General features: G+C 52.9%; 1 protein-coding gene across 4 annotated transcripts; it reads left to right on the top strand.

Annotated features, from left to right (window-relative positions):
• The first annotated feature begins 454 nt into the window (after positions 1 to 454).
• ankrd50l (ankyrin repeat domain 50-like) lies at positions 455 to 13,377 on the top strand. Of its 4 annotated transcripts, XM_062456498.1 has the most exons (6): positions 455 to 878; positions 2,172 to 2,403; positions 2,621 to 3,474; positions 6,898 to 7,127; positions 7,754 to 11,372; positions 11,964 to 13,377. In XM_062456498.1, the coding sequence occupies exons 3-5, from the start codon at positions 3,056 to 3,058 to the stop codon at positions 11,356 to 11,358; spliced, it is 4,254 nt and encodes a 1,417-aa protein (XP_062312482.1). In that variant the 5' UTR covers positions 455 to 878; positions 2,172 to 2,403; positions 2,621 to 3,055; the 3' UTR covers positions 11,359 to 11,372; positions 11,964 to 13,377. The 4 variants fall into 4 exon arrangements, with proteins under 4 accessions (XP_062312482.1, XP_062312481.1, XP_062312480.1 ...); XM_062456497.1 differs by lacking the exon at positions 2,172 to 2,403; XM_062456496.1 differs by having other exon boundaries at positions 2,172 to 3,474; positions 7,754 to 11,368.
• The last annotated feature ends 970 nt before the right edge of the window (positions 13,378 to 14,347 follow it).

The following is a 14,347-nucleotide window of genomic DNA, read 5'->3' as shown; positions in this document are numbered from 1 at the left end:
AAATGAGCAAAGACCTGATGTGAACACTGCTCCCACATCAATTTCTCTGGCAGAGCTGTTGTTGATGAATCATAGATGTATAAATAAATAAATAAATGTTAAGGCACAACACTAGAACACAATATATATAACTGGTTGGAAGTGCAAATCGTCTAGGTACCGTATACATTATATATTGAGGTTTGGGTCATTGTTGGTTTAAGTGTAGCCTATTTGGAACTCACAATACCCCCAACAATTTGTGTGTTTGCCTTTGTTGGTGTAGGAAGACTGAGGGTAATCTTTCCATTCCACGGATCTCTCTATTCATGGCTGACATCCTGTCCCTCTCACACGGAAAGAAAAAAACGGAGGATTTCCTTGTTTGACATAATCTGGATATTTTTACATGGTTTTTGGCAGTTAAAGAGCCTGGAGGAGAGCAGACCCGTGGATGTCATGAACCCGCACGCACGGGGGCACCCAAACACACCTGAAAATATACGAGCTAAACAAACACGCATTTTGTTACTTCACGAATATGGTCATTTAAATTGACATTTGGTATTCTCCCACGCCAAATAGGGAAATAGGCTACTTGTGTTGAGTTGTCCTTAGCAGATTTATTTTCAACAGGGGGAACTGTTGTACGTATCTATGACACTATAATATACGACTATAAGGATGTCGAAGAGGGCGAAGGAATATGTTATAGCATGCACGTAGCCTACTTTTTGAAACAGCCTATAGCCTAATTCAAGACAAATGTAGCGCGTCATTTAACCGAACGCTCGTGGAATGTTTCGGAAAAACCGAGGAAGGTGTACGGAACTGCTTCTCCATGCGCTTCAATACAATAGATTGTCTCGACGGTTCCGAGAAGCAAGCCTATTATTAAGGTACTCACATTTTCTTTTCAAGTTTTGACATTTTAATTAGGATTTCTAACATTGTAGCGTATTGTAGCAGTTCGTTTGAACTGTTCTGGCCATCGCTATGTCAGCACTTGATGCAGCACCTGTAGCCCGACTGTGAAATTCAATGCAAGCTGGGATATTTTCCCTCCGATAGTACCGTAGGCGCAACTTTCGCTTGAGACCAATACATTTTTATACTACAGGTGATTCAGTTGAATAATAATGTATCTTAAAATGAGTAGCTTGTAACATGTATTACTATACAGGTGTCAAAGACAGTTAACATGATATGCGCGGTTTTTGGCTAGAAATATCCGAGGTCGATCACAAATATGTAAATGAGATAAGCGCGACACGTATTCAGCCGAAATCTATTTGTGGTGTCCATCCTTTACCTCAGTTGAACAGGAGCGTAGTGTCGTTAACACGCCAGAGAGAAACGGACACTAGAAATAGCAGGGTCGTGTAAAGGGCAAGAGAAACGACAAGAATGTCGAGTGACTATCAGTCTCGGCTCTTCAGAAGCTTCTTTTCAGTTATCCCAAAAACTTGCGGTATTCACTCCAAGTCCCTCAGCCCCAACTCTGCGTTTCAATACTTGGATTGGAATCGTGTTTTTTATTGATTGATTTTGTTTGATGGATAGAAGGGCAAGTGATACATGGGGTGGGCTAATTTACAGCCTGTCACCTACCAGTTAACCTTTCCACAAATGGCAAGACCAAGGTGTCAGCTTGAATAGCCGACTGTGTGAAATCACTCGATCACTCCATTGCGTCTTGCGCACGCTTGTTCAAACGGCTCGAACCGACCTGCTTTTAGTAGACGAAATTACAGCACAGTCAGCCTCTTTTTATGCTACACGGTGAGCAAGTGCCTTTGTCAGCAGTTCAGAAAGAGCCTTGGGTTCTGCAGCTTTGCCCCACCATGCAGTTATGCCAGGCTCAGGTTTAGCACATCTGTTTGGTAATGACGCCACTAAGCATATTTAAACAGGTCAGCCCCTACACACTTTTATATCAGGTCCCAAAGAAGAAGCGCCAAAGCCTCGTTTGTAACATGCTTTTTTTGTGGATGAACTTTGATTCCAAACATTTTCTCTTTGACTCCAGACACTCCTTCTCAAACCTTTTTGAATCCGTTACACTCTATATGTTCTCTCTCTCACGCTCTCTTTCTCACACGCAGTATTGCTGCCTCTCTCCCCCCCCCCCCCCTCTCTCTCTCTCTCTCTCTCTCTGTCTCTCTCTCTCTCTCTGTCTCTCTCTCTCTCAGTTTAAATGCCTCTCTGCTGTAGTGCATGTCCTGACATGCTAAGAAACCGAGGGGAGGAGGAAAGGAGGACGAGAAAAACCGGAGAGCAGCTGAGAGGGAGGGAGGGAGGGAGTGTGAAAGAGGAGGGAATTCCATTTGGACAGAACGGAGGCACTGTGAGAAGGAAGAAACTTAAAGACAAACTGGAAGAGAGACACAAGCAAGAATCACTTAGAGTCTTGGGATGCAGGGAGTAAGGAGAGAGATAAAACAAGCTCTTTAATATCTGTACGGGAAAGCGAAACATTCTCCCTCTAATCCCCCTCTCTCTCTCTCTCTCTCTCTCTCTCTCTCTCTCTCTCTCTCTCTCTCTCTCTCTCTCTCTCTCTCTCTCTCTCTCTCTCTCTCTCTCTCTCTCTCTCTCTCTCTCTCTCTCTCTCTCTCTCTCTCTCTCTCTCTCTCCTTCTCAGGCTGAGTGGTGTCGGCAGTGTGTATGAGTCAGTAGGCGTGTGGCAGCTCAACTCGTGGACCTGCTCTTTTGTTGGGTATGTCTAACCCGAGGACAAGGTCAAGATGACAGAGGCACTCTAGCTGACTGGAAGCACCTGTGTGAGAAGAGAGACGAGCCTCCGTAACCTCTCACCCTCGGACTAACCCCTGACCCCGAGGCTCTGATTGGACACCTGGAGAAACACCAACTCTAAGAGGAGCTCGACTCAGCAGTTCCCAGGCTTCCACGATCAAGGAGAGCACACTCTCGTCTCCAGGGCTGCGGGTCGTCCGAAGTCGTAAAAAAACACAAAACGTCGGATCGGAAGACGGAAGCGGTGGGGCGGAGCATGGGCAGCGGCGCCCCGGGCGCTGGCGTGTTGTCGTGTCCCAGCGGTCGCTGAGCGAGGTGCCCGATGAGTGGTGGCGGCAGCACCAGCCTGCTCCTGGGGCGGCGCTTCTACTGCAGGGAATGGGCCCTAGACAAGCTCCGGCACTGCCTGGAGAGCCGCTCGGCCCCGGGCCGGCCCCCGGGGGTCCTGGTCACCGGGGGCCCCGGAGCTGGGAAGACGGCCCTGTGCACCGAGGTTGTGTGGCCCACCTCGGAGGCGGGTCGCGGGGCCGGGCTGGCGGGTCGCTGCTTGGCCTCCCACTTCTGCCAGTGGGAGGACCAGCAGAGCGTGGCGTTGTGGAGGTTCGTCCTGGGGCTAGTGGAGCAGCTCCGGGCCTCGCCGCTCCTCCCTCCGGCCTTCAGGGACGCCCTGGGGCACCCCGGCCTGGCTTCGGCTCTGGAGCCCCTGCACTGCCAGAGGGACCCCGACGACACCTTTAAAAGGTTTGTGCCTATTCGCTCTCTTTCTACTGTACCCTCTTCTTTCATCCTGAGTGCTTTTGGTGGAACCGGCTTTCAGTGAAGCGATTTTCAGGGTTGTTTTTACCGTGGTGCTTAGTTACAAGGCGTGATGGACAGATGAATACACCTCAGAGGTAGCGCTGTCAAACGGCGGGGGAAGAGTTGCTCTCACCCGACACAGCGGTCGATGCAAACAGATGTGCTTGAGCAGAGACCTGGCAAGAGATTCGTACGGCTGTCATCAAAGCAGCCTTGTTAGTCTCCAGGTGTTTGTAGTCAGCACTAATCGATTAACAGATTTTATATCCGCTCTATTCAACACACTTCAAGCCCATGTGGTTCTCAGACCAACAAAGACAGCCAGGACAGCCACATACAGGAAGCCAGCGATTGTCCCATTTCCTTGGCTTCTATATTTATTTATTTCTCCCCTTATAATACAAGCCATTCAGCACACTTACAATAGGCCTCCAGTCTGAATGAACGCCACAATGCTATTTACGACACGGCCCTTTCAGAGCGCGAGAGGAGAGAAAAGGACAAAGACGTGAAAAATGCGTCCGGCGGCCGACTCCGTACCATTCGGCGAAGTCGCTGGTCTCACGAGGTCCCTCTCTCTTTCTCTCTCTCTCTCTCCCTCCCTCTCTCCCCCTCTCTCTCTCTCTCTCTCTCTCTCTCTCTCTCTCTCTCTCTCTCTCTCTCTCTCTCTCTCTCTCTCTCTCTCTCTCTCTCTCTCTCTCTCTCTCTCTCTCTCTCTCTCTCTCTCTCTCCCTCCCCCCTCTCTCTCACTCTTGTTGTGTTTACTCTGCGAAGCGTTGTCGACCCTCACACTCCCCCTCTGTGTTTGCTAATCCCTGGTGTGAAATACAAGGCTGCATTCCCCATGGTCCTCCAGCCAGCCCTCAGCTGGGAGCTGTGTGGTTTCAGCGGCAGTGGGGGAAAGTGGCTGCGGTTGAGACACTGCTGTGTGAACAGTGGTCAACACACAGATGAAACATTAGTTTGGAGCCGGCGTTGAAAGGGCCGTACAGGGACTCAGCAGCTATAAACAGATGGCTGTAGACAGCGAGTCATTAACGTTGGTAAACACTATCATCCACGTTTAACAAGGGTTGTTTATTGTACGGAGTACGTACAACGGCTCAAAGGATGCCTCCTCTGAGGACTTAAAATTAAATGGCCCCCTCGCTGTCCGTGCAGGAGAGGCCGCAGAGAGGCATCAGTTTCTAAAACCACAGGATCATTCTCTGCCAACGTTTTCTTTAAGTGCGTTAGTTTTTATATTAATTATTGGATCAAGATTATGACCGTGGAGGCAAAGTTGTTCTCTAGTTCCGTTCTCCACATCCGCGTCCAATTACAGTAGAGCCCTGGGTGTAGGCGGGGTTCAAAGGTCAAAGTGTACTTGCGGCTAGGCTCGCGAGGACAGGATGGGGCAGGAGTCACGGTGAGTCACTGACAGGGCCCTTCACCCTCTTCTTAACACTCGGAGCGTGTGGGCAGGCAGGGTGTGTCCAGTCTTTCTCATTACCAAAGCACACAACACAAGTGATAAGCCCAGAACCTAGACATGCTCTGGACCGGAGCCCAGACTGGAGGTTTGAATCCACTCTTAAAGTGCACTTAGTGCTTTTACATGAAGCCCAAGACAAGGGTGTTGTTTTAAAAGCGGTCTTGAGTAATTAATTAGTCCAGAGGCATGTGAAATATTATCAATACATTTTTGTTTCCTCTGTGAAGTTCTGCCTTTTAAAGTTTGAATTGAGTGAAAGAGAAGCCGTCCATGTTTCGTTCTACTGTAAACACAAACATGCGCGTTGATAAACAGGCTTAATCTGTCTGTAAGCTCTCAGATTTCATGTTGCGAAAGTTTTGTTAGCTATACTTTGTTAGATTTTCTCTTCAGATATCTTAACCTACAGGCAGCAACAGGAATGGCCCAGTGTGAACTGCAGTTTATGTGAAACAGAATGCTGAAACACAGCAGAAGAAACAATCTCATTCATCCGAATGGATTTTGTGTAAATAAATCCTGCAATAGTTGACATTTGTTTTGATTGACTGTGTGTACAAGGCAGTCACAAGTCATCACTGACAGATAAAAGCAAATCATGGGGAAACACTTTTTAGAATTGAGATTAGGATCATTATATTGATTAGGTAAAGCCTCTGTGTCTCTGATTGGTTGAGTTTCTCAACTGTGTTTCCACCTTTCCTCTACTTTTCTGCTACTTTCATTTTTGCTGTGCTGTGCCTTGACTAGTGTAATGGTGCGTAACACTGTATTTGTGTGTCTGTGTGTGTGTGTGTGTGTGTGTGTGAGCTTCCGTACTGTGTGTGTGTGTGTGTGTACCTAGGGAGGAACAGGAAATCCCAAACCTTCTTTAGTCCTGAGTCACCAATCACACCACTCCAGCCTTGTCTGTGAGAGGAGAGAGGAGGAGAGAAGGTGTAGAGCTCTGGGGGCTGGAAAGGCTTGTTTGAGCAGGATGGGTTCAAACAGCCACACCAGTGAATGGGGCAGTGATATCTAGAGGAATAACTCACCTATTCAGCCACACATTTCACACTCATGACACATTCGGCTAAACGGTGAAACCGCGTTGCCTTTTTGGTGTGCATTTCATCACCAGCCTTGTCAGTCAAGCTATTGCACTGTTCAGACAGGGACTGATGTAATTAAGTCCACCTCCTCCACAGCGATTTCTTCTCCCATACGTGACGCAACACCGGCAACATTCCTGTCAGCAAACACCAACTTATTCTCTCCTAGTTTGCCCTCTTTGTATCTGTTTGCTCTCAGCCTCCTTCCTTCTTCTTTGCTCCCTTCCCACATCGCCGTGCCTCTACCCTCCTAACCCTGCTCTCTCTCCCCAGGGCAGTGCCTCTACCCTCCTAACCCTGCTCTCTCTCCCCAGGGCGGTGCCTCTACCCTCCTAACCCTGCTCTCTCTCCCCAGGTCAGTGCCTCTACCCTCCTAACCCTGCTCTCTCTCCCCAGGTCAGTGCCTCTACCCTCCTAACCCTGCTCTCTCTCCCCAGGGCGGTGCCTCTACCCTCCTAACCTGCTCTCTCTCCCCAGGTCAGTGCCTCTACCCTCCTAACCCTGCTCTCTCTCCCCAGGGCGGTGCCTCTACCCTCCTAACCTGCTCTCTCTCCCCAGGTCAGTGCCTCTACCCTCCTAACCCTGCTCTCTCTCCCCAGGTCAGTGCCTCTACCCTCCTAACCTGCTCTCTCTCCCCAGGTCAGTGCCTCTACCCTCCTAACCTGCTCTCTCTCCCCAGGTCAGTGCCTCTACCCTCCTAACCTGCTCTCTCTCCCCAGGTCAGTGCCTCTACCCTCCTAACCCTGCTCTCTCTCCCCAGGTCAGTGCCTCTACCCTCCTAACCCTACTCTCTCTCCCCAGGGCGGTGCTGGGGCCCCTGCTGGACCTCCCTCCTCCGGCCCAGACCGTGTTCGTGGTGGTGGACGCCCTGGACTGTGGTTGCGGGGACGGGGCCGTCAGTGTGGAGGCTCCTGGGAAGGTGGGCTCTGTGGCGGAGCTCCTGGCCTCCTATCAGCACCTCCTCCCCAGCTGGCTGCTGCTGGTGTGTTCTGTACGGCGCCAGAACAAAGCCGTCTGCAAGATGTTCTCAGGTACATCTGGGATCAGGTCTTCGTTTACGACATCGTTTTGCTCTCGCTGGGAAACGGTGGTATTTCTGCTGGCGTTCGTCCACCTCCCGGGTTTTTGGCCGACGGCGTTATTCCGCAGAGCTATTTATTACAAACATGAAACATGGTTACACCATTTCATCCCCGGAGAGCATTATCTTATGTGTACTGTTTGGAAAAATGTGCTATGGATGTGTTTTGTGGATATCAACATTGCTCAGGCAGTTTGTTTTCCCTGATATGATTGTGTTTTCAAGGTACTCCAAAGACTTAATTAAGATATTCTCAGTTTTATCTTTTCACTTATTACTTTCAGTAATGGGGAAAGGTTACCTCTCTTTTTAATTAAAAAAAGACTATTTAGAAAGATACCAAATGAAACTCAGTGGGTTAACACAGACAATTATAATCCTCCAGTGCTAATGCACTGGAGGATTATAATTGTGGTGGCAGGGAAGACATCAGATACAGTAACCAGTACTGCTTGCAGCAAATGTTACGTTCTTTTTAAAATGTATTTTTTACATAACACAAAAATGTAAAGCAGGGTTTCTTAAATCATCATGCCTATCCTCCCCTCTCACATGTTCCTTTCTTAACCTCGCAAGGTTTTCGCAAGCTGTGCCTGGACGACCTCCGCAAGCCTCCCCCTGTCCGCGACGTCCAGCAGTACATCCTGCGGCGGCTGGACCGGGAGGGCTCCCTGCGACGCCAGCTCACCCCGGAGACGGCCGACATGCTCAACCTGCTGCACATCAAGAGCGGCGGCTGCTTCCTGTTTCTGGAGCGCGTCCTGGACGGCGTGGCGGCAGCCCTGGTGGGCCTCAGGGAGATCCGGGACATCCCGGGGACCCTCAACGGGCTTTACCTCTGGCTGTGCCAGAGGCTGTTCCCTCGGGGGCTGTTCCTCCAGGTGCGCCCCCTCCTCAACGTCATGCTGGCCTCCGCGCGCCCCGTCACCCCCCAGCAGCTCTTCACGGCAGTCTGGAGCCAGGACACCTCCCTCACCGTTCAGGACTTCAACAGGAAGCTCCAGACCCTCTCCACGCTCCTCATCGACGGCCCAGGGGGAAGTAAGCTGCTGTTCCACGCCAGCTTCGCACAGTGGCTGACGGACGTCAAGTACTGTACTCAGAAATACTTGTGTAGTGTAGCAGAGGGTCACACCATGCTGGCCATGGCTCTCACTCTGAGGAGCCGGTCCCTGAACACCGAGGACACCTGCCAGCTAGGAACTCACCTCATCAACTCAGGAATGCATAAGGACAACACTTGTCTCTTGGCTTTGTGGATGCTGTGGACAGGAGTGCCCCCTCTCGCCCCGAACGGTATCCCGGGGCAACACCCTATTTCCCCCAGGCTCGGCATCCCCTCCCCTGCCGCCGTACCCCCCGTCCTGGTCCGACAGGACGTCCTCCAGCTGCTGATGAAAAGCGGGGTGTTTCCTCCTTCGTGTCCCCCGGACGGAAGCCCCAGTGTGGGCATACACTGCGCGGGGGGAGGGAGTACCATCGTGCGAAGGGCTCTGGAGAGGCAGGACTCTGTGAGGGTTTTGCTGGACAGCGGGGTCAGTGCCAACAGGACCGATCCACTGGACGGAAGGACGCTCCTAGCCAGCGCGGCGCACGCCGGCTCGGCAGACGTGGTCCGCCTGCTGCTGTCCAGGGGGGCGGACCCGTTGATTAGTGACCACCAGGGGCAGACGCCCCTGACCCTGGCTGCCCGGCAGGGCCACGTCCAGGCCCTGACGGTCGTCCTGGACTGGGCCCGGGACCAGGACCTGAAGACCTCGATCAGGGTGCTGGAGCACGCGGACAGCGAGGGTTGGACGGCGTTGCGCTCGGCGGCGTGGGGCGGGCACGCCGAGGCGGTGCACCTCCTGCTGGACGCCGGGGCCAACGTGGACGGGTGTGACGTGGAGGGCCGCACCGCGCTGAGGGCGGCGGCGTGGGGAGGCCACGAGGAGATCCTGCTGACGCTGCTGGATTACGGGGCGCAGGTGGACGTGGCGGACCGCGAGGGCCGCACGCCGCTGATCGCGGCCGCCTACATGGGTCAACGGGAGGCGGTGGAGATCCTGCTGGACCACGGGGCGGACGTACGCCTGGCGGACGATGACGGCCGCACAGCCCTGTCGGTGGCTGCTCTCTGCGTGCCCACGGCCGCCGGGGTCAAAGGTTACGGGGAGGTGGCGAGCTTGCTGTTGGAGCGTGGGGCCAACCCGGGCCACAGGGACCGCGACAGCATGACTCCTCTTCTGCTGGCGGCCTACGAGGGCCACGAGGAGGTGGTGGAGCTGCTCCTGGAGGCGGGGGCGGACGTGGACGAGAGCGCCGGACCCCACGCCGCAGCCGTGACCCCGCTGCTAGCCGCCGCCGCCATGGGTCACGCCGCCACCGTGGGGCGTATCCTGTTCTGGGGGGCGGCCGTGGACGGGATCGACGGGGAGGGCCGGACGGCTCTCAGCCTTGCGGCAGCGCGCGGGAGCCTGGAGGTGGTGTGCGCCCTGCTGGATCGAGGGCTGGACGAAAACCACAAAGACGATATGGGCTGGACGCCGCTGCACGCTGCGGCCTGTGAGGGCCACCGGGCGGCATGCGCCGCTCTGACGGAGCGGGGCAGCACGGCGAGGGTGGGCGAGATGGACATGGAGGGCCGCACGCCGCTCATCCTGGCGGCGCAGGAGGGCCACTGCGGCACGGCCAGGCTCCTCCTGGACCGACGCTCACCCATCGACCACCGGGCGTACGACGGACACTCCGCCCTGAGCGCGGCGGCTCTGGAGGGCCACGCGGAGGTGGCGGAGCTGCTGATGAGGCGGGGCACCGACACGGACGTGCGAGACGCAGAAGGACGTCCCCTCCTCTACCTGCTGGTGTTGGAGAACCGTCTGGACATGGCGGCCCTGCTCATGGAGAAAGGCGGGGTTCCCCTGGAGTCCCGGGACGCCGAGGGCCGCACGGCTCTGCACGCCGCTTCCTGGCAGGGCGATGTGGACGCCGTGGGGCTGCTTCTGAGGCGCGGGGCCGACCCCAATGCCCAGGACACGGAGGGGCGGACCCCCCTGCACTCGGTCGCCTGGAGGGGGCATGCGGAGGTGGGCCGACTGCTCCTGGAGACCCGTGGGACCGACGTTGATCTGGCCTGCCGGCGCCAAGCCGCGACCGCGCTGTCGATCGCGGCGCAGGAAGGCCATGCCAACATCGTCGCCATGCTGCTGGAGCGCGGGGCCAACCCGGACCACGTCGACAATTACGGACGCAGTCCCGTCAAAGTGGCAGGGAAGCGGGGTCATTTCACCATCGTACGGCTGCTGGAGAGTTACGGCGCCAAGCCATTCCCGGGCCTCCTGCCGTCGCCGCAGCGGCCCGCCGCAAAGACCCGGCCCTCGGCCGGATCGGGGAGCAACGGAGGCGACCCGGGCATGGCAGCGCCCGCGCAGAACGGAGGCCGAGCGGGCGCCTCTCTGTCCTTGGCGTCCTCCCCGGCCTCCTCCAGCGAGCGCTTCCACTCCATCCAGAGCTCCCAGACCTCCACGTCCACCGGACACTCCCAGGCCACGGTGCAGACGGTCCCGGCGGACAGCGTGAGCTTCACCCAGCAGATCCAGCAGCACTCGCTGCCCCGCAGTCGGAGTCGGCACTCCACCCTCCCCCCTCCGGGCTCCGCAGCCGGCAGCCTCCACGGGAGCAGCCGGAGGACTCAGCCCCCCAAGGACAGCCCTCCCCCCAGCCACTGCACCGTCAGCGCCTTGGTTCACCAGCCCGACAAGAACTCCGACGCGACCCAGAAAGGATTCCTGCCGTGCTTTGACTATCCCAACAAGCTGAAGCCTCAAACCGGCACTTTCATCAAGGAGGAAAGGGCTCAGTTCGGAGCAGGCAAGTGGAACTCGGTCATGGCCTCTCTAGGGGTGATGCCTGGACATGATGGGCCAGTGAGAGCTTCCAAGAACAGGGAAAGCCCTCCGCTGGGATACCCCCTCCAGCTCCAGAGCCCACACCAGGGCGAGGCCTGGGACGAGCCGCAGAAGAGCGGCTGTTCTCCTCCCTTCAACTTGAACTCTGACATGTCACCTTCCAGTGCCTTACTGGAGGATGCCATGGTTGCCATGACCACGATGGACCCACAGCTCAACCTGAAGCAGGCCATCAAGCTGCAGTTTGAAGGCCCCACCAGCGCAGCCTTATACAAGAGAGAAACTCCATTGTGACCCAGAGCCTGTGAGTAAGTAGCTGTGATCTAGACCTTTTTATAATCCATTCAATATTGTTTTTATTTTCTTCCTTCAGCAGGATTTTGAAAATGGTTAGGTACTTACAGGGAGGGTACAGTAACAATGAGTCACAATTATTTCGCAATTGAAAACCCTATTAAACAGTTTGTTAACAAAGTTTCACACGGTATGACTTTGGCTTGCAATGCGCAAAAATAAAATGAACAGTGAATTGTTAATCAACCATTAATTCAGAAGATTGTCAGTAATAAGTGTAAATTCACGACTTTTCCAAGCAAGTGTAAACATATAGAATTAACATAAAACTTGTTTGCCTTTGTACAAATTGGGCTCCTAAAAATCTGCATGTCTTGAAAGACAGCTGTCTGTTAAGAAATACTATAGTCACTGTTATTCCAAACCCTGTATTTGTATTCCAGACACAGACAGACCAACGTACAACTTTTCACTTTTTTAGTTTAAACATCACTCATATTTGACAGTTTGTCCTGGGGTGGCATTGACCCCTAAAATAGTGTCCGTGGAGGTGGTACGTTCGGGAAAACGCCTGGAATTTTAATAACAGCGTTCTCTTGTCTTAGGTGGACATTTTGGAGTTCAAGGGGCCATTTGGGGCATGGATAATCGCTCTTCAGGGGCAGATGAGAGAGGAAGGGATCTCTCAGTCCACACCCACCCTGTACTCCCTGAGCAGACCAGAGGAAGAATGGAGGAACTCAAAGACATCAAAGCTGTTTACATTCCAGCCTCCTTCCTCTGCCTGTTTTGTGTGCCGGGCAGCTGTCAGCAGACATATGCTTACACACGCACACACACACACACACACACACGCACACACGCACACACGCACGCACACACACACACTCACACACCATACTTAATCACACACACACACACTCACACACCATACTTAAACACACACTTACACACTCACACACACACCATACTTACTCACACACACACAAACCAAGCTTCTTATATGCACACTTTTTGGAGACACCCTTTCTCTCCCTCGATCACTCAAACACAACAGACTGACAGACTCACAGATGCCCGCTCACAGACACACAGAGAGTCTCTTGTCTGCAGTGGTGTGTTGGCATTGTGTCCATGAACAAGTGAAGGGGAGTGGTGATGTCGCCCACAGCACCCATCCTCCCTCCTGGGGCTATTGGAACAGTAGCCAGCCAGAGACTGTTTGACAACCCCATGATACTCGCTTTTTCCTTGTCAAAGAAAACCCATTATTTTGTCACCTTTGTGTATTGTTTCTCAATTCACATCACCCGGCTTGGCTTCACAGTGGGAGTGTTTGATGGTAAACCCGGAAAACAACTTCTTTCTGAACAAAAGGAAAACTTTTCTACATGATTGTGTCTCACAGACATTTGAAGAGCTGTAACAGATTGTTCCAAAAGGGCTTTCACTGAATGATCAAACTGGAACACTGCAAAACTCTTCAAATTGGATTTGTAAGAGCTGCTTGTTGAAATTATTGGGACTTTTTAAAACTATTATTATTCTAGTATTAGTTCTAATTTGTGGCCTTGACCTTTATCAAACCTTTGAGTATCTTGTATTTGGACCCTGAACATTGATGTTAGTTGCTTTCACAAGTTTGGGCTGTGTCAACATTTATCTGTGGCTTCCAGCCAATCAAAAACAGTCAACCGAAAACCAGCCTGCGAAAACATGACCTGTAATCAATGACCACGTCTGAACCCTGGGTTTACAACGTAAACCATAAAAGATGCAGGCGTTAAATGCACTAGCACACACTTGCAGCGTGACAGAGTTGGATTGGAATGGAAGCATTATGACTTGGACCATAAATGCCTAAGATACATTGAGAAGAGGGAGGTATAAGTGCATCGTCATAAATTTAAACCCCATGTCTGACCTAAGTGCTTAATTTTTTGCTGTTATTTTTAACTTGTTAATATTGAATGGAATTCTTTCATTAAAATGGCAGATGGAGCCATAACTTATGTTTAATACGGACGTTGTGACCAATTATTTCTGATGGAGTTACACTTGGTGTGTGTGTGTGTGTGTGTGTGCGGACTATGAGAGGGTTTTCAGCTTGTTAGTGAGCGTGTGTGTTTGCATCAAGCTACTTGCACCTGTGGAAAAAGCTGTAGGTGTTATAGATAGCGCGTGTGCGTCACCCAGGCAGGGATGAAAGGAGAGACGGGTCTAGCTCCCAGACCAGCTGCACAGACAGGCGGCAGGAACCCAGACCCCCCCGGCCCCCCCGTCCCCCAACCTCAGGACTGTGTCAGAGGGAGGAGACATGAGAGGGATGGAGACGAGAGCTGGGCTGATTCGATGCCGTGACTGGTGCCAGACTGTCAAAAAGAGGATTGATTCTAACCGTTACAGGAACTGGCCTCCCTGTGCAATGTGTGTGTGTGTGTGTGTGTGTGTGTGTGTGTGGGTGGGGGGGGGGGGGGAGAGACCTCACTGTCCTCACTTCTGAGGTGAAGATTAGAAAGACGAACTACAAATCCCACATCAACACAAATTGGCCAATTATTCAATGAGAATAGGCACCTAAAAACAGCAACAAACATGGCCGTACCTTCCACCAGCATCACTTAAGGTTTCTGCAGCAAGACCGTGACAGCCAGGAGCAGTGTTTGACTGTATAGACATGACTGTCCTCCGGCTCCAAACCTCAGACAGTGCCGTTGCATGAAGGCTTGCAGACAGAATAGCAGCTCTGTTTGTGTACATGTGAAAATGTCAGGCATTCCTCCCCACAACAGTGCCTTTCTGTGTCCTCGGCCCTTATTAGCAGAAGTCGGTGAGTCTGTGAGCAGCCCACTGTGAAGCTGCTGCTACTTTATGACCCTGTTTCACCGCTCTCCTCCAGCTCATCCAAATCCCCTTTGGCAAGTTCCTTTTACGAAGGCACCCACCACCGCCGCCCACGTACTGTACCTACTGTAAACATGCTCAGGCA

Source organism: Osmerus eperlanus, chromosome 3, assembly GCF_963692335.1.
Source record: "Osmerus eperlanus chromosome 3, fOsmEpe2.1, whole genome shotgun sequence".
Classification (NCBI taxonomy): Eukaryota; Metazoa; Chordata; class Actinopteri; order Osmeriformes; family Osmeridae; genus Osmerus; species Osmerus eperlanus.
Note: the sequence above shows the minus strand (reverse complement) of the source record. Positions and strands in the feature narration are given on the sequence as shown.

Coding starts and splice junctions, on each gene's coding strand:
- ankrd50l (XM_062456497.1), top strand. CDS start 3,056: ATGAGTGGTGGCGGCAGCACCAGCCTGCTCCTGGGGCGGCGCTTCTAC. Junction 3,475..6,897: donor CCCGACGACACCTTTAAAAG/GTTTGTGCCTAT, acceptor CTCTCTCCCCAG/GGCGGTGCTGGGGCCCCTGC. Junction 7,128..7,753: donor CGTCTGCAAGATGTTCTCAG/GTACATCTGGGA, acceptor TAACCTCGCAAG/GTTTTCGCAAGCTGTGCCTG.